The 19,686-nt window shown below is 45.9% G+C and overlaps 1 protein-coding gene across 1 annotated transcript in view; it reads right to left on the bottom strand.

Annotated features, from left to right (window-relative positions):
* Positions 1-6,132: 6,132 nt before the first annotated feature.
* TRIM71 (tripartite motif containing 71) overlaps positions 6,133-19,686 on the bottom strand; it is a 53,640-nt gene continuing 40,086 nt past the window's right edge. Inside the window, exons 2-4 of the mRNA XM_081160583.1 lie at positions 16,514-16,681; positions 9,695-9,829; positions 6,133-7,631 (exon numbers count right to left, since the gene is read on the bottom strand). Coding sequence (XP_081016709.1) covers positions 6,180-7,631; positions 9,695-9,829; positions 16,514-16,681 — 1,755 coding nt within the window. The 3' untranslated portion in view covers positions 6,133-6,179. The remainder of the gene's footprint in view (positions 7,632-9,694; positions 9,830-16,513; positions 16,682-19,686) is intronic.

Genomic DNA, 19,686 nt, shown 5'->3' with positions numbered 1-19,686 from the left:
CCTTGCTTAATCCGGATTAAAGGATCACACAGACACACGCTTCCATGGAAAAAAAACCCTCTTGTTTATTTGATTAAACAAAAATAAAATAAGCTGCATAGGAACAATTTTAAAGTCCAAAGAGACACCAACTTTATTTTAAGGCTGCAGTAGCTGATACAGCATCTCCTTGCTACCTTCTCCAGCCTTCTCTGTGGACCACAGCGATACATTCAGAAGCCCGTTTGCCAACACAGGAGTTTTCGAACACTTTCCCACTGGTTCTTCACCTGCTCATTGCCTGTCATGCCTGTGGCCTGCAGTATAACATTTAAGATCTAAAGTAAAAATCCACAGGGGGAAAAAATACCCACCCCAAGCAAGCACCCGCTGGAAAGGTCTGAGGGGAAACCTTTGTTCCCCCGTCTTCGTTTAACCGACGGGGTCCGCGGGCAGCCGGCAGCCCCGGTGGGCTTGCAGATGGCGTCTGTGGCCCGGAGAGTTACTCTGGGGTGCATATTCCTTACCTCATATCTGCCTTGGAAAAATTTTAAAAAAGAAAAAAAGAAAAAGTTTTACTTAAGTCTAATATTAGGCAACATGCCCATGTTTATTTCTCCAATTCTGCATTTACCTTTCTCACAAAAGAAAAAAAAAAAAGTCAAACTCAACTGAGTTATGTGTTCTACACTTAAAGCATTTTGCTGACCGGGCATGACAGCTAATGGACAGAATTAAACAAGATTCATTTAAAAAAAACAAAAAAACAAAAAAAACCTAACAACCCTCCCACCCACCCGAGTATACCTAACATGCTAGTTAAAAACAACATCCCTTACCCCACCCACCCTTTCACCTGCATTGATTTTAGGGAAAAAGGAAAAATAAAAATAAAAAAGGAAAAGAAATCTTATCACCCTAAAAAACAAGAAAACCCCAGAAACGCGAGAAATCTACAGATTCCTAGAACATAAAGAACTATTACAGAGCTGGTTATTTAAAGAAAGTAAACACTTTGCTACACACGTTAAACATTCAGTCAGTGTGCTCTGAGATAGAGCCTTAAGAAAAATACTACCTGAGCTTGTAAGTTAATACAATCATTAAAAGGAGGTCTAAGACCATGTGGATACACACAACTTTTAGAACCATTACTGGTTAAATGATGATGGAAAACATCCCACCAGGCTGGCTTGTTAACCCGTAAGATCAGTTTAAAAATAGACATCATTGAGGTATTTCTTCACCATGACATTTAAAACCCAATTCACAATCATTACAGTGGTCTTAGGATCCTCTCCTCCAACCAAAACAAAAATCAACTAGGGAAGAAGAGGTAGAGAGGCAATACAGTATATCATGGTAATGTGCTTCTCAACTTTATCAAGTATTTAATAAACAAGCAGAGGAAAAGAAAAACCCGTCAACATGTTACCTTTGGTAGAAAAAAAAAAAATTTAAAGACAAAACAAAAGAGCAACACACACTTTTACCAGTCACTGCTCAGTGAACCAGTGATTGTTGCCATGTCACAGAGATGAACATCCAGCTGGGTCTAGGAAAGCTACAGATACAATCACGCAGTCTAAAGATTCTCATTCCCTTCAAACAGTTGATGCTTCCAACAACCAGACCCTTAGAATTGCTCCTAAAAGGGTATGCCTGACCGACATTCAAAAGACAGATAAAATATTTTTCTCTTGAGAGAAAGAGACCTAAAGGTCCTTATTTGCAGTTAAGCCCTCACACAGGTCAGATGGACCAGTAGTTCCATAATACTGAACAACATGGTAACAGTGTGCGTCATTCCGGGGGGCGGGGGGCACCAGCTTGGTAAGGAACACTTGGATTTCTGACATTTGCCTGAGTATAGGAATATTTGGTTTCAAAGTTTCAAGATCAAACGTTTCTCCTGGGAGAAATCAGTTCTGGGTTCAAGAAAACATTTCCTTCTAGAGGTAGCTTTACGCCCACCCACTCTCCAGTGGTTTTTAATACTATTCAGAGACCCGTCAGATGCTAACATGAGGTAGATGACTTTTGCCAAAAGTGAGGTAGAAACTAAACGAAACAAATGGTGTGATGTGGAGTGGAGTGGAGTGTGCGTGCCCTGTGCCCCTGGCCTGCAGGAAGCCAGCGAAAGCTGCAGAGCCTCGGAAGGCCGTGGCTCTGTGGCATCATCACACGCAAGTAGAAGCGTTTGACTTTTATACAGCCCCAGACTGTGGTGTTTTCAATAAATACCCTAAATACTTTTTGGCACCATTGGATTTTTTTTTTGTTTCAAACAGAAAAACAAGCCTGTTAACTTTGGCATTTCTTTCACTATCTACCAGAACACAGCAATCTTCGAATCTCCCAGAGAGGAAGACAGCACATAGACAAACAGTATTCTGCTGCTTCAAGCCTAAAAGACATCCCTCCTCAAATCATTAAGCTTTGGCTTAACTAGACTTGATATACAGACTGAGCCAACCTCAAGCTATCCTCTTACCGCTCCATCTCAAAGTGCCTTAAATCTGGCGAACTTTTTTGGCCCAATACATAGTTTAGATTTTGTTTATGGTACCCCTGTGTTTCCCTAAATAAGTTAGACTTAAAAGGGCATCCATCAGTCAAAGAGTTAGTGCACCTGGGGTACTGCCCAGGGCCCTGGGCTCCAGCCAACTTGCGTGCCACCTGCCAGCCGCAATACAGCACAGGTTGAGAGAGCATTGCTTCTCGCGGCCAATTTACAAAGGAATGATTTTTTAAAACAAAAGATTAACACTTTTGAAATGTTAAGTCAGTGTCAACCAAAAGTGGTTTTTATTTGTGCATTATTTAGATTTCCTTTAGCCATCTCAATACCCAAACCTATATATTCAAATCCAATTGGTATCTCCAAACACAAGCTGACCTTACAGCCCTCCCCACCACCTGACCAGACGAGACATACATAGGGATCATTGTCTAAATACCACATTTACTCAACAGAAACACTTTATCTCCTCCCTTCCAGCACCCAGGACCTTATCCTCTCACTGTGTTAAAGAGTTCTCTTTCTGACCCAATTCCTACCTACCCTAGCATTACCTCATCACGGGCAGGAGATCCGCATTTGAACACACCTATTTTGAAATGCCTCACTCACACTAGAGGTTCCAAATATTGGCTTTTCTCCTCTTTGATTTGGAGCATGCCGCACTGTCCAATAAACATGCTCCAACGTGCTTCGCACCAATCCCTGTGGGTCAGGAGTCAATCGTGGGCGGCCACAGGTGGCCAATGTTTTAAAAACAAAATCTTCCCAAGTGTGACCACATTTTGCAAATGGCAGTGATGCACAATTCTGGGTGCAGAGAGGTAAGGAGATGTATACCAGCACTGAGGGTAAGAAGAGGCAACGCCTCCCACCTACACACTCATTTCAGGGACAACCTACTAGCTTTAAGCCTGCAAACTGGTCAGCCTAGTCATTGGAAGGCCTGGTCATTTCAGCCATGTGTGGAAACTCAGGCTTTACCTCCAAAGCCATAGAAAAGTATCAAGCAAGCAATTTTAGTTACCACCATTCACCAAGAAAATTCCCCACTCAGGTCCCAAGATTTCCCCACACGTGGGAGACTGGGAAGAAGAGATGAAACTGAAGCTGGAATACCCAAAGGTAGTAACCACACTTGATTAGTCATCCCAGTCATAATCATGACCTAGGTTTCTGAGAACATTAAAGACCTTTCAAGACCCATTTCTTCAATAAAAAAAAATTTTTTTAAACCATTTAAAACCCATTGTCTTTGGTGTTTAAAGGGTGATTTGTTGGGTAGTGGCAGGGGTGGGGGCTGGGGGTGAGAAAATGATCAGCACCAAGTTATTCCAAAATAAAAAACAATAAAAATGCTTAATTACATGCTTAAAAATACTTAAACAATAAAAATGCTTATTTGCAGGAAATGCAGAAAGACCCATGTGGGTCTTAATTACATGAGCTAAATCAAAGAACTTAGACGTTGGGGACAAAATAAGAGGCAACTGAAAGGAAACTGAGGAAGGATTCCCTATTAAGTTCTTCAAGAAAAGAAAAGGAGCTTTTACAAAATGAGATTTCCTGCCACTTCCCCGCCCCATAACACGGCAGCTGAGGCAGCAGATTCAAGGTACTTTGCTGCTTCTGGATACTTTACTGGAGGACTTCTCTAAGAAATGAGGTTCTCCCCATCTGGGTCATTCAGACACCCTAGAACTAAACCAATGGGGACTGGGAAGTGGTCAATTAAAAGTCCAAAACAGCTGATGAGAAAAGCAATTTGATTGACTGGCTGCACGGTCCCCAACATCTCCTTTCCTTTGGGGATGGCAAGAACAAATTGCTTCACGTGTCACAGTTTATTCTGCTTACTTCGAACTACATCCATATTGCAGAAGGAATTTCTTCTAATACCGGAACAGAAAGTGATCGGTTAGTCTTTCTGCTTAAACAAGAGCTCTTCCTGTAAAAGCCCCTGGCTTCTGAGGGCCTGCCTTTCTCCTGAGCTGTGCAATTCTCTAATTTGGTTTTTATTCCAGTATTTGCAGGAAATGCAGGAAGACCCATGTGGGTTCTGACAAGCAGGGTATCAGCTCCACCGATTTTTCACTTAAAAGACAATGCCCAGAAGCACAAGGTTTTGTACCCAAGTCCAGGTTACTACGAACCAACCCTGTAAAGTGACTGACGCCATCCCACGGTTCTGCAGTGGAGCCTGGCTTCAATTTTCATTCTTTGGTACCGAGACAGAGGCTTAAGAAAAGATAGTAAGTCCTACATTTCAAGTTGGAGCAATTTAGTTTACAAATCCTTTACATTCAAAGGCCTGGGGGGGGAGGGAGGGAGCGCATTAACCATGAGGTCCTACGGCATGGCCCGGGAGCAGACCACTCTGTAAAAGAGACCCGAGCAGAGGGTGTAGGGATGGGCTGTTCCTATTCATTGGACTTTCAAATATTCTATTTCCCTGAACTTCCAAAGCAGGAAAAAAATTGTGCTTTTAAAAAGAAAAGTTCATTCCTTTGCCTACTCTCCTTAGGAAAAGAAATGCCTCCATTAACAGAACATTCCATCAGGGTCGGGGATCGGCCCCCGCGCCCCCACCGCCTTGCAGAGTCCGGAAGAGTCTGGGGTGACCTGCTTCTTTCTTATGTTCCCAACTGCCTGCCTCGGCACAGGCTCATCCTCCCACCAGGCCACGTCCGAAACCCTCCTGAGGACGAGGTTCACTTTCTTCTTCCTTCCACTTAGCTCTTTATAACCTACAGCAAACTGAAAGTACTTAACTTCTGAGAATACTTTTAACCAAAAATCCTGAGCTACCTGTATTATCTCTAGAAACACAAGTAGGAAGAGAGAGGTTCTCCGGGAGGTGGTGCATCGCCTTCAGCTCTACTAACCTGGTGGGTCCCGACCTTGGAAAGAGCGGGGACCCCATCCATACCCTACAGAAGGAACGCGAGTCCGCTTTTCTTGGCTAGCAAGCCCCAGCCACATCTTCTAGGAACAAGAAAAGTTGCTGAACAGGATGAGAGGCGCACTAAGGTATAACAGGAGAACATTAGGAAAGTTCTCCATTGCAGCATTTTAAAAAAAGAAGAAAAAAAAGGTTTTCCCAAAAAAGATCCAGATCACACAAGACAATCTAACCCCATAAACACAGTATTCTCAAGAACACAAATACTCTATAATTAAGCATTTAAAATCCTATTTTCCCATGTTTTATACTTTTTTGTGTTTTTACTTAGTAGTTTTTTTCGTGTTTTCCTTGGCTCAATCTACAGAATACTAGCCCACTGCACACATCCAGTGCCCTCCCGGCCATCGAGACGCTAGGCTTGTGCGTGTCACGCCCCGGGGAGGGGGAGAGGGAAACGTGAGCCCCACGGAGTTGAGGGTGGGAGGCGGGCAGAGGGCCTGCTGGAGGAGTAAATGCAAAGATTTATGAGGTAGATAGAAATCATCACTTCACAGGCTCAATCCCTGCAGAGAAGACAAGTACATTCATCTGTAAAAAAATAAAGATGAGGTAGGACTTAGGCAATGTTGTACTTTTCTTGTTCTCTTTAAACAAAAGAAAAAAAGAAATTTCCCTGAGACTGTTTCTTCTTTGAAATTCAAAGGGGGGGGGGGGGAAGAGAGAAAGAGAAAGAGAGACATGCACACCCCAAACACAGAAGCCTAGAAAATGTGATTAGAAGATGAGAATTCGATTGTTGCCAAAGTCGACCACGACGATCATCCCATCGGGCGTGACGGCGATGCCGGAGGGGCGGTCCATCTGCCCAAAGCCACTGCCCTGAGCGCCAAACTTGCACAGGAAGCTGCCGTTGGACTCGAACATCTGTACCCGGTGGTTCCTGGAATCGGCCACAATGATGCGCCCCTCCTGGTCCACGGCCACGCCCTGCGGGCGCAGGAACTGCCCATTGCCGGTGCCCTCTGAGCCCAGGAAGCGTGCGGACTGGCAATCGGGATGAATGACCAGGAGCCGGTGGTTGTTGAAGTCGGTGACCACCAAGTGGCCCTCATGGTTGAAGGCCACACCCCGAGGGGAGTCAAAGTGCTTCCAGAGAGCCCCCTCGAAGCCATACTTATTCAGGAAGACTCCATCGGGCCCAAACAGCTGGATCCGGTGGTTCCGAGTATCAGAGACGAGGATCTTGCCCTCAGAATTCACCGCCACATCCCAAGGGTAGTTGAACTGCCCATTCTTGGTTCCTTTCTCACCAAACTTGAGGAGGAACTGACCCTCAAAGGTGAAGACCTGGATTCGATGATTGTCCTTGTCGGCCACCACGATCCTGCGGGAGGCGTCACAGGCCACCCCGGCTGGCCGGTCAAACTGCCCGGGCCGAGAGCCCAGGGTGCCAAATTTGTGGTGGAAGGTGCCGCAGGGCTTGAACACCTGGATGCGGTTGTTGCTGCGGTCGGCGACCACGATGTAGCCCTCCTTGTCCACACTCACACCCCAAGGGCGGCAGAGTTTCCCATCGCTGTCGCCCTCGCTGCCGAAGGTGAGGCCCGGGAGCCCGATGCCTACGTAGCTGCGGCCCGACTTGACCACCACCTTGAAGGGGCTGTTCTCGATGTGCTGGTTGCACAAGGTGACCGACACCAGGTGCTCGCCCTCCAGCTGGGGCCGGTAGCTCACCAGGTAAGTCCCGTTCTGCTGATCGCTCACCTCCGCCCCAAACAGGTTGCCATCAGGGCCCAGGACCACAGCTGACATTAGGTCGCCTCCTGAGAGACGAGGCTCCCCGTCGTGGTCGTAGCCAATGACAGTGAAGGTGGCCACCTTACCCTGAAGAGCCCGCTTGAGGCCATCGCCGGTGGCCTTGGTGAGTGGTGCGAAGGCCCCGCTGCTGACAAAGCCGAAGGACTTGATGGCGAGGTACAGTGCCTGGTCTGGGGGCGTGAACATGACCCGGTCGTCTTCCTGGGGCTGCAGGAAGCTGCGCACCGTCTTCAGCTCCTGCACCTGGGCCAGCATGCGGTCTCGGGCCAGCAGGATGTCCAGCGCCCTCCCCTCCTCCAGTACCTGCTGGACGGCACTGATGGTGCTCTCGAGCTTGTTGAGGTTCTGCCGCAGCTTCTCCACCTGCAGGTACAGAGACTTGGCCTTCACCTGGCGGATCTTCTCTACCTGGAGGGAAAGGTGAGAACAGCAAGAGGACACAGAGGCTTAGAACCAAGCGCAGAAAACACAAAACCTGACCCTAGTCAGGAGGGAGCCTCAGACAAACCCATGCTGAGCGACAATCCACAGAAACAGCTGGTCTGTACTCTTCAAACACAGCAAAATCCAAAGGTAAAAAAGGGCTGAGGAACTGTTCCAGATACACAGGTCACCCAGTTGGTTCACAGTGCTTTGCAAAGGGCCTACGGAGTGCTCTACTGATCTGAAAACTACAGAAAGCCTATTTCAGAATAAGGGTCCACTGCCGGGAAGCCTGGATCTTAATCGAATTTTTCCTTTGGGATGATATGATTTCTGACCCATTCACATGCTTTGTCATCTGTCCACTCTAGAAGCAGGACACGTAAGTGCAGAGAGGCCCTTGTGGGGACAGATCAAAGAGAGGCTTTGTCCTTCAGTCTTGTACTGAACCAAACCTCCAGGCTTTGGTTCTGGTCCCTCAGCTAGTAAGCCATGTCCACTGGAAAATTATAAGCTACAGAATGAAAGGTGCATCCATAAAACTGATTCACTGGGAACTCAAGTATCTCAATGTTCAATAACCGAGATGTAAAAACACCAAAACATTATAACAAAAAGGTGCCAAGGGCAGAGATAGGCAGGAGACGTGCTGGGCGGGAGCAGAAAAATTATTAATAAAACAGAAGGGGTTCCCATATGATTTGGGGTGAGGTACCATAGCAAAAAGCAAAGATAAATGGGACTGAGTGTGTCCCGAACGAGCAAGCCTATGCTGGGAGAAATCTGAGAATGAGTTTTTAGGCAAGTAGAGACAAAGTTTATTGCATGATGAAATGGACGCATTTTCCAAATTTGCTTCTCCTAGACTAAAAACTTGCTTCCCATTCCTCCTGAAAGAGAACTGCCTTCAGAAGGGGCTGTGAGTCAGCCTTGCAGGAGGGAGGGTAACTTAGGTGAGATCTGCAGAAATGCACAAAGGCCTTTTCATCGGCAAATCCAGAAGAGCAAGTTTGTGGCAGAGTTCACCACGCAGCTCTCAGGTTGCAAGAAGTGGGCCCCTTGCAGTTATAATTAACATTCGTGGGTGGCATGAGACTTGACAGACCATGGGGACATCTGAGTGTCTGAAACCATGTCAGGGCCACATAGGTGCCTAAATAAAATATGTGCTGAATTAAATCTTGGACTTTTTTCCACCCATGGAGTCTTTCTCTTCTCGTCAAAGAGCAACTGAGCCATATTCCTCAAGAGGTCAGAAGCAAGCAGCTAGTTAGGAGCTAACAAAATGGAAAATGCAAGATCCAAGGTAGCCTTCCAGAGAACATTTTAGGGAATAGTGCTTGGTGAGGGTCACTTTCAGAAGTTCAGATGCCATCTCTACCATTGTATAATTTGGATGATCAAAACAAGCATGCACACACCTAAGTGCACCCTCTTTAATTAATCAGCTATGTACGTGGGCTTACTTGTGTTCAGAGAATGTAATTATACTGGAACCAGCATGTGGCACAGGCATATTGCCCTCTTCCCTCTGAGTGGGGATAAGAGATTAGACCATCTTTCCAGCATATTTTTTATCTAAACAGCACACCAGTGTGCTCAGCACTCCTTCCTGCTCCAACAGGAAGAAAGGGCACACGCTCACTGCCCTCACAAGTGGAAAACTGGCTTTCCAGAGGCAGGGTTCAGGAAGTGCAACCAGCCAGGACACCAAAAATAAGGGTGTTTCCTACCAGCCTGCTTTCATAACAACGGTTTCGATTGTTCCCTCTTACTGACTCCTTCTGAGCGTGTGTGCCATAGAGAACTTGGGACGCCTTCCAGTCTTGGTACCCGACTAGTTCTGAAAAGGCTTCTTGTTGTTTTACTGCCCCGAGAGCACCCATAAGGTTCCAGGGATCCCTAAATTTTTCTGCCAACGACCACTGGAAAACGACCAAGTACTCTAAATTTAGAGCTGGGGTCCAGGATCTGACATGTGGTTCACGGAAGAAATGCTGGCCGGCTGGGGCGGCCCACACTGGGGGTGGCCATGCTCTGTCCATTACCTTCCACAGCAGCTCGCACTCCCGCTCCTCCAGGGCCTTCTTATGCCTTGCCGTCACGGCTTTGACCTCCGACTGTACCACCTTGGCCTTCATCTCCACCTGTTCTGCCACCGTCTGGGCCTGCTCGATGCTCAGCTGGAAAACAAAAAACAATCCAATCCTATGGCATTAGGACCTTCATACACTTCAGACAAAACACTAAAGTCTGGTCCCCCCCTCCCCCCCCCAAGATCTGAAAAGCTAACACCCTGGGCCCCTAGACCGCTTGATCCACTGCCTTGGAAAGAAAGCAGACACTTTAGGGAGAGAATGGCACCTGTCTGACATGTAACTGAAGGAGTTGCTGGCAAGCGCCAGATTTCTTTGTATGAGAAATGGCACCTACACAGTGAATGTCAGGACTATTAAGAGATACTCTAACACAGTGAAACCAGTGTAGCTGGGTCGCAGCCGAAAACTGGAAATAAGGATCAGATGTGAAATGTACTACCCTGGGCACACGAGCAACTTCCCACAGACTTTCTGGCCTTACTGCCTGCCTGGGGGAAGCCCCAAAGGCGGGGCACATCCCTCACGTGAGCGTATGCAGTAGGCTGCGGGCCAGCGGTTATTCATCACCTTCCCGTCATGTCATTTCCAGCCAGAACCAACGCCAAGTGCATACTGGGAATACTGGTCACCTAAGAAACCGTGCCCTGTGGTCAGAGACTATCGACACACCCCACATACCCCACCCTGTACCACCAGCTCGAGTAAATCAGCCAGTTTAATCAGACGTATTATTGTTCATAAAAAATTAATCCAGACAGAAGGCCTCGTGTCTTCGTTAATATTGCATGACACGTCTTCAAAAGCCACAAGGATTTCTTTGAGATACTGAGGTATTAAATCAGGGATTCCAAGCTAACTGCTGATGGTGCAGTAGTTTCAGAGCAGGTGTCCTGAACCAGGAGGGGCCTGGGGAAACTAAAGAGTTAGGAGCCTGACCTGGGTTCAGCAATTGGTTGTGGGTGACCAACCATCCGTGTGCCTGGACTGAGAAATTTCCAGAATATGGAACACATATATCAAACTAAGTGGGGGAGAAGTACCACAGTTCATGTTGTAACAGGAACAATCATCTATACGTTTTTAATTTGCTCATGTTTATGGACATAACCATGTTAATCAAAGCACTGGGTAACTGTACTGGGTTAGATACTGGTCCCTTTCCCATCAAATTCAGGTGCATCTAAAACCTCAGAATGTGATCTTCGTTAGAAATAAGGTCTTTGCAGATATTAAGATGAGTATTAAATCCAGTGACTTGTATCCACGAGGCCAAGTGAAGACAGAGACACAGACACACAAAATGAAGGCTGTGTGAAGACAGGCAGAAATGGGAGTGCCAAGGAACACTGAAGATTGCTGGGAACCACCAGACACTAGGAAAAGGCAAGGAAAGATTCTCAACCAAGCCTATGCCCGTAATAGTGCTTAATGTTTCCTCAATGGTCAGCAGAGGTGGCAAACTGCTTTCTCTTTATACCAATGTCCTATTATTTACCAAACTGATTTTCCATAAAGATCGCAAGGTATGGAAACAACAGCCTAACATTCCTGCAGGGCAAGAACTGCCTGGGAGAGCAATGACCACCCCCTTTGCTTGGGGGGCCCACGGGAGTTAACATGCGCTGTCTACTCACCTCTCCCCCTACTGTCTCCTAGCTAGGCTTGCTCCCTCATATCCTGCCAGACCCCTGCAAGCCCTTGGGTGTGGAACTCCTGTTTCTTCCATTTTTCAAGCAGGTGGAAGGAGTGAAATGTATCACTATAATCTCAGTCATCCCCAAACATCCAAGATAATATCAATCCTAGGGCTAGGAGTCATAAAAGCCTTATGTTGCAGACAAAATGGATCTTTGCTCTCCAAACAGTACTCAATCCAGTTGAGCACTGCGCATTCCAAGATGTGCAGACGAGGACCTGCCGAACTAGTTCCCATTACGACGGCAGGGCCTTTGAAGGAGACAAGAGCCAGGTGGTTTGGGGAAAATGCCAGTGGGGAAGGGACTGGGTAAACTTTGAAAACACAAACACACTTTGCAGTTAAACAACAAAAAATCAACAAACATGGGACTTGAGAAAAAAAATGTTATTATATGTTAATAGATCCAATCAAACATTTGAAATTTGAGGGTCTCAACCTGGGCAAGTGAATCAGTCAGTGCATGTGACTCAAGTGATGGCCACTTAGTACTGAGGACCCTGAGTGTGAGTGTTTCCTAGTGCAGAGACGTCTGATACGGAGAACGACCGCTAGTGGCCAAATGGCTGGTATTTATAGTGCACTGATAGTCAGAAGATAATAATAGTGCAAAGAGCGTATCACCCATAAACTCACAGGCGAGCATACTAGACATAGAAAATACTGTAGTGCACGTTAAATATAATTTTAATCACATTTACTATCTTTGAAATTATGATTTAAAATTATCAGGGTTTTTTCTCTTTATTAGTTATATATAAAATAAAAACGCATCTTATATAAAATAAATGTGCATCTTACACTCAATGGCATCTTAAATGTGATAAAGAAATACAGCAATTAAAGAATCAAGGCTCTCTCAGGTGGAGAGCAACTATATCCCTGATCCTGCTTAGGAATATCCCCAGTAGAGGAATTATAAAATCCTCTACTTACACAGGTGACCAGAATGTTTACTTTCAGGAAGAGTCAAAATAATAGAATGTTCTAAAAAGCAATAAAAATGATAAGGTACATGGCAGACATTTACCATGCTTTCATTGTTGTGGGTGACTCTAGACTCTCATCAAGGTAAGTTCCCTTTACCGGACTATCTAGAATTAACTGAAGGATTTAATTCTCAGTGGTTTTTCTAGAACTAAGACTCTTGAGCTAAATATAACCAAGTTGTGATTCTCTCAGAATCATAACTTACGAACTGTGGTTCACAGTCAACTGTACATACAATACTTGTAATTTAACATTGGAGAGTCAGTGGGAGAGATGTGCCTTTTTAATATACTCTCTTCCCATCTAGGAATTTATTAGAAGCTTACACAAAAGCTAACCTTGAACAGAAGTTGATGCGGACATCAGGATGGGAGGGAGAAAGAGGTGTCCAAGACAAGATGACCTCACCAGGGAGGTTAATACACAAACTGCACACAATACGGGGCTGCTTATTTATTACAGGAAAGGAGCCAATATAAATCTCAAGCCTTCTGGCACCAACACAAACACATAAACAAGGATCAGTGGTATTATTCAGGGTCCAGAAATGACGAGGGGAAAAGGCACAAACATCTCTGCTGAGCCTCGAGTGAGTGCATATTATCTCCAATTACAGAAGGGGAACTAGTAAGACAGAAGTCCCCGGCTGAAGAAAGGGAATGGAGCTTCTGAAAAAGTTTTTCTAAACAAAAGCTCTTAAATGGAAATTAAAACACCCAATCCCCAAATTTTACTGAGCCCAGACACATTGTAAGATATAATTCTGGGATACTGATACTCATTTAAAAGTGGTGTAAAGCTGATAAGGATTTAAGCCTACCTGCAGATTTGGCTGCCTGGTATCCTTTACTTTGGGGATGTGTTAAATGATCGTTCATTTGGTCCAAAGGAAGCTCCCTACCAACAGTGCCTCCAACCACTGTGCCCAAGGAGGAACGAAGGAAGCCAGGCCAGTCGGGGGCCCTTCCCCAGGATTTTACATATGGGTGTTCCAGCCTCCTTCCCCCACCCAAAAAGGGTAGGGTAGGGGGGAAGGAAACCCATTCCTGCCCTGAGGACGGCTTGCTGGAACAGTGCAGAGCTGAAGAGATCTCCACTTGAGCCCACCCTTCTCTGCACTGCACGGATAAGCCCAGGTCCATCCATTAGCAAGATCGAGGTTACCACGGAGAGAGGGACAGAGCTAAGTGACTGAGTGCTGGCACCAAGGTCTGCGTCCCTGGATACCTGAAGCCTGATCCATCCATATTCTTCTACCTGGTCACCTGAGACCATTCATTCCCTTTTAGTCAGCTGCCACCAAGAGTCCTAATTAAGACAGCATGGGAAATTTTTTAATTAGGTCAAGGTGTATTAAAGTTCTTCGACCATAGTTTTTCCTCATATTTGGGGTGTTTGGGGGGGGGGGGGCGCACATACACAAGAGGGGGGTGGGGAGCTAGAGAGAGAACACCTGCTTATTAGTTTTGGATTCAAACTGCAGTGTACCTCTGGCAGGTTATTTGAGGTTAATCTCTCTGGAGCAAAACATTCTCTTTGCAAAATGGAAAGAATGACGCCCACACCATAAAAGCACTACTATGTATGCAGAAAGTACCTATTTCAGTGCCTGGAACAAAGCAGGAGCTCAGTAAACAGGTCTGTTAGTGCTTACTGACAAAAAGGGAAGGCCTATGGTTAAAGAGGTCTGGTTTCTCGGGCCAAGCAATTAATTTTGTTCTTCCATTTCCATATTTGTAATAGAAAAAAAAAAATGTCCCCTTCATCTCCTTTTTGGGATAGCTTATATTAGTTCACAAGAGGTAGTAAGCATTCAGCATTCATCTTGGTAACTTTCCGCCATGGCAAACAAGAGTGTCTGCAGGTGAGTCGTTAGGATGATAAAAGACATAATGGAAGGAAAACAGAAGGAAAAGGGTAGGGAGACGATAGCTGGCTGTCTGCAACATCCATTTCACTTTAGTACTACGACCAACTTACTACCACTGTCAGATGAAAAGTAACAGAAACTCTTATTTAAGACTGTAGTGAGTTTGGATAAAACTCCCTTGGAAACTGATGTCATAACATTGGGTTTCTGGCCAATGAATATAAGTGTTAAAGTGCTGTGCAAAGCTTAAGGGACAGCGCTATAAAAGGCGGGAGCATAGCATGCCTGCATCCTCTCAACTGGCCGCAACATAGATTTGCAATGTCTTGCGCTCCAGCAGCCATTTTGAGCCTTAGGGGTAAATGTCAACACCTAAGAATGATGGGGTAGAGTTAAAGAGTTCTCCAATCACTAGCTGTATCTTTTTTTTTTTTTTAATAGGAGAGATTAAAACCTTGAGTATTTATTGAAAGCACTAATTTCTGGGAGCAGAGTGAAGGCCTGTTACTGATCACTAAATTCATTTCCTAACTCATGAAAACGAAACAAAATCTTAATCGATGACAAAAAGCAGATGAGTGGTTGCATGGGGAAATCGGAGCAGGGAGGAGGGGATTACCCTAAGGATTACAAGAAAACTTTTGGAGGTGATAGATATGTTCATATCTTGATGGTGGTGTTTTCATGGGTGAAATACATATCAAATGTACGGTGTGCACTTTACACTGGTGCAATTTATCGTCCATGTTTTCCTCAATAAATCTGAAAGTTTTGCCTCAGTCTCACCTTAAAAGAAAACACTACTAACTCATTTATGACTAAAGATGTTAATCATCTGTCATGCACTGCAAACGAAACACCATGTATTTTGTTGTTTTACTGTTTTATTTTTTGATTGTACAGAAGTTGTGTACTGAAATATGTTGTTTTATTTATTTTAAGATAAAAAAAAATGTCTTTATTGATTTCAGAGAGAGGAAGGGAGAAGGAGAGAGAGAAAGAGAGAGAAAACCATCAATGATGAGAGGGTCATTGATCGGCTGCCTCCTGCATGTCCCCCACTGGGGGATCAAGCCCGAAACCCCGGGCATGTGCTTTGACTGGGAATCAAATCAGCAACCTTTTGGTGCACAGATGATGCCCAACCAACTAAGCCACTATGGCCAGGGTGACATCAGCAGTTCTTTAAAACCCCCAAGGTGATGGTGTCTTAGAGAGAAGCCTACAGGGTAGGCACTTGAGAAGGTCCTAACTGTAGTGGCATAAGAATGGAAATCACAAACCACTTCATTCACTGGACACAGGGTCACTAAGATAGAACAGAAATAAAATAGAACTATGCACCAGTGGGGATGCTGACAAATGAGATTTAACAGCAACCAAGAGACACTCCAAAGGCATAAGAATACGACAGAATAAGTCATGCCAGATATACAGACTCTCACACCTCCAACTTTAGGACTTGAATATCAGATAATCTGACTCATCAGAAAGACTACTTCAGTATCATGCATAGGCATGTGATAGCTGTGGACGAATGTTACTAAAATCTAAACCATCCCTCCGCCCCTTCTTTAGAGCACATGGTCAGTTCTTTAACTATTTTCCTAAAGATGTAGGCACACGATCTCACCTGACTATGGGAGAGAACTCTGCTGTGCCCTAAAGCTACAAGCGTCCTTCCTAACCCCACAGGGATGGAGATTCAACAGAAACAAGGGTCTAAATTACCAGGATGTGAATTTACCACCCAGGAAAGAGTCTGAGACTCTGAACCTTATGTGAAATTCCCCATGCTCACTTATTTCTCACCTGTAAATAAATCTGAATAGGCAAAGGTCTCTGTCTGAAAAGCTATAAGCTCCTAGTCCTTCTGCAGCCCACCTGGTTTTGGGAAGGGCTGGATGGGAAACAGACAGATGATGTGATGGGGGCCCAGGCTAGGTGTGTGGATCAAGCCTACACTGGCCAGTAACTTTGGCCACTTCCAAATCTGTACCAGACTTCAAGGAGGTCTCCCTAGGCCCCCACCCCAGGCCCCAGGGGTTACTGCTGCATGCATATCGCATGAGCTCACTTGGGTCATTGTTCCAGGGACCCCAAACACTGGCATCTGCTCAGTAATCTACACACACCATCTGAAAGGGAGTGGGGAAGGTTTTATGTGCAGGGAAGAACAAGGGAAGGAGGTGAAGGGTGGGGAAGGACTGACCTGGATTGCCTGGCGGCCCTGCTGGGCGTCAGCCAGCAGCTGGATGGTGAGGGCCCGGGAGTCCTGCAGTGCCTCCTGGAGGTAGATGAAGCTGTGGCCCCCATGCCGGCCCATTGTACACTCACGACAGATGGGCACTGAGCAAGTATCACAGTACAGGTGCAGCACCTGGGGACCAGAGAGGGGGTCGGCATTAATGAGAGATGCAGGACTGGAGACAGGAAGGACAGCAACAGGGGCTCTGGATCTGACTTCCAAACACTCCCTTCCCCAAAACAAAGCACCCCCCCCACAAGGATAGGGAGCAGTGTAGTCAACTGTGAGCACAAATTGCTCTCTGCCCCCCTTCCACTCCAGTTTCATTCAGAAATTCAACGGAGACGCTTCAAAGGCATAATGTTTCCCTGTCCCTTAGATTAATTACCCAGAAATGTTCTTAAGATTATGTTTTCCTCATCTGAGATTGGTAGTCCAAATGAAAGGATATACCAGAAATTTTCTCTTGCCAATCCCAGCCTCTGGGTGTGAAAACACGGTTAGGGGCCAGTATTAATCACCGCCCCACCACAGGTTGTCACCACCCTCCCCAGCTAGGAGATTAGCACAACATGCAGAGCATGGTTTTCCAGGCACTCAGGCAAGCTAAGGGCTTAAGCTTCTGGAATGAAGGCAAAAAGCTAGTGGTAAGGTCAGCCAGCTTCTTGTCTTTCTTCTTCCTGCCAAGTTGTTCCAAGGAGTTGACCCTGGGAGGCAGTCCCTGCTGAGAGAACTGATGTTCTCTATTTCCCTGGGGCCCAGCATGCTGGGAGGGAAAGAGGGGAAGGGTTGGCACCACCTCCACCTGCTGATAAATGAGGAGCTCTCAGGAGCGACAGCTCCTTGGCACAGAAACTGGGCCAGTCTCGTATCCCTCCACAGAGCAGGGTACTTAGCACCACTGTCTGTAAATGTTTGCTGGATTGCTTTCAAGAGTAGAGCTTAAATTTGCCTCTGGTGCACTTGGGTGTGAGGGAAAGCCAGCCAACACACAACAGGAGGCAGGGAAGTGGTGGCCAAGGGGGCTGTCTCACAGACACAATGCACAATAAACTGAGTCCCCAGATGAAGATAAGAGGTCGTGAGGTGCTTAAGGCCACACAGCTAGCAAGGACAGAGCAGTGAGGCCAACCTCAGACTTTTTTTAAAAAAAAACTTCAATTTACTGCAGTGACACTGGTAACCAAAATCACACAGGTTTCAAGTGCACAACTCTACAACACATCATCTATACACTGTATTGTGTGTGACCTGAGATTTCTAAAGAATTGCTTCCAACACATGCCTGGAACTGGCCACCTCATGCAGAGCACACAGCACCTTGCTAGGTACCCTGGAGGTCCAAGGGGTTCTAGAGCTTGTCCAGACCAGGCTGACAGAGATAGGAAGGAGAAAGGGTTGGTGGTAGCCCCGAGGGCCAGAAAATTCCTACTAGGCTGGAGTCCCACACAGAAACAGCTCTGAGGCAGTGAGAATGCTGTTTCTCTTAACCCATCAAAGTCTTGGCATGGAGCACATCCACTAGGAAATGATCTCCCAAACGGCGCAGTCCAGTGAACAAGCCTGCTCCACGTCAGGCTAACGAAGTGTGTGCACCCGGCATGGGCTACGTACTCTGCTTTCCTAAGAACTCTCAGATTCCAAAATAGGAAAAAATTTAGGATATTACATTCCTACTTTTAAAGAAATAGCTCTGACACAGCAAGTTTTATTTTATGGACTCTACAAGAGGGAAGAGGTGATCAGGTTCATAGTTTACTACCATTTTTGCCACCCAATGAGTGCACTGAGGTCCAGGGGCCAGGGTAGACTGAAACCAAGGGTCAGCAATTTGCCTTCTCAAGACCAATCACCTTTTTAAAAAAAATTTATCAATATTGTTGAAAGTACTACAGATGCCCACCTCCCCAACCCCTCCACCCCGCATCTGCCCCACCAATCACTTTTAAAAGCAGATCAACAGTGTAGAGATGGAGCTCATCTTTCTAATCTGATAAACCTAAAATTCTCAATCTATCCTTAAATGCTAACCAAAAGATGCAAAGCTGGATACATTTGGGGGAAATTCCTGGAGACTTTTTTTTTTTTAATGATGTGATGCTAAAGCAATTCACCCACCAGTTTCAACCACATTCCTTCCCTTTGCTCTCTCCATTTGTCATGGGAATAAAGGGATAGCTCCTATGCTAATGGCAAGTGTGAAAAACCTCCCATCAGAATGTTCCTTTTAAATGAGAATGAAGCAGGCAGGCTGAACCTTCTGTCTCCTGCCCCCTCCTGCTACACAGTTAAGCAAACTTCTCTACCTCTTCTCAGGACTAACCTGTTGTTGGGACAGCTGTGTGGACTGACTAGATAGAGACACCCTGCTGTCCTGTCTTGGGGCAACAGCTAATCCATCTGTACATGCAGCTGAATGGCAAAGAACCTTAGGCTATGCACCCGAGTCTGGCACTACCTTGTCATGGGACCACCGAGCTAGTTTGACTAGGTACCTCAGGAGACCCCCTCTTACCCCTGAAATCCCAAGAACCCTGTCTCTGGAATCTCGACCTCAAAACCAGAGGCTTGGAAATAACTCTGGGCCAAGCCAGGAAGCCAGGCTTTAGGTGCCAATTGTGCAACTGCCAGGAATTAAGGTGACTTTTCTGGGTTTTAGGTTTGTGAAATCCGGAACCTGGATAATGCTGTGCATATGAGGATCCTACAAGTGGAAGGTGTTAAGGAATTCTGCGGATGAAGTGGCCAGAAAAGAAATCCTGGTCAGAGGGTGGTAGCGGGTGCCTGAAGCTCCTGGCACCAGGCTCCTCACATGTGCAGCCTGGAGAGTCTGGGCAGCTCCAAAATGGGCAAAGGGGGTCCCTGGATACAATCCCACCTGGCATTTCACATGGGACCGATGCAGCTCTAGGTGTACTAGATCACACTGTGACTTTGGAAGTGCAGTTCCCGGTGGCCCTGGGGTTGGATGTGGGGAGCATCCAGCCAGTTGACCATAAAAAGCTGTGGGTGAGCAAAAGCATGGCCTCGTGGTGCTTGTAATTAATAAATCTTTTTTTTTTTTTTTTTAAAGAATATACTGTCCAAATACTGAAAATGTGACCCATTTTATAAACTTTCTAACAAAAAGTTGGCGT

Source organism: Miniopterus schreibersii, assembly GCF_964146895.1.
Source record: "Miniopterus schreibersii genome assembly, chromosome: 15".
Classification (NCBI taxonomy): Eukaryota; Metazoa; Chordata; class Mammalia; order Chiroptera; family Miniopteridae; genus Miniopterus; species Miniopterus schreibersii.
This window is presented reverse-complemented; position numbering and strand designations above follow the sequence as displayed.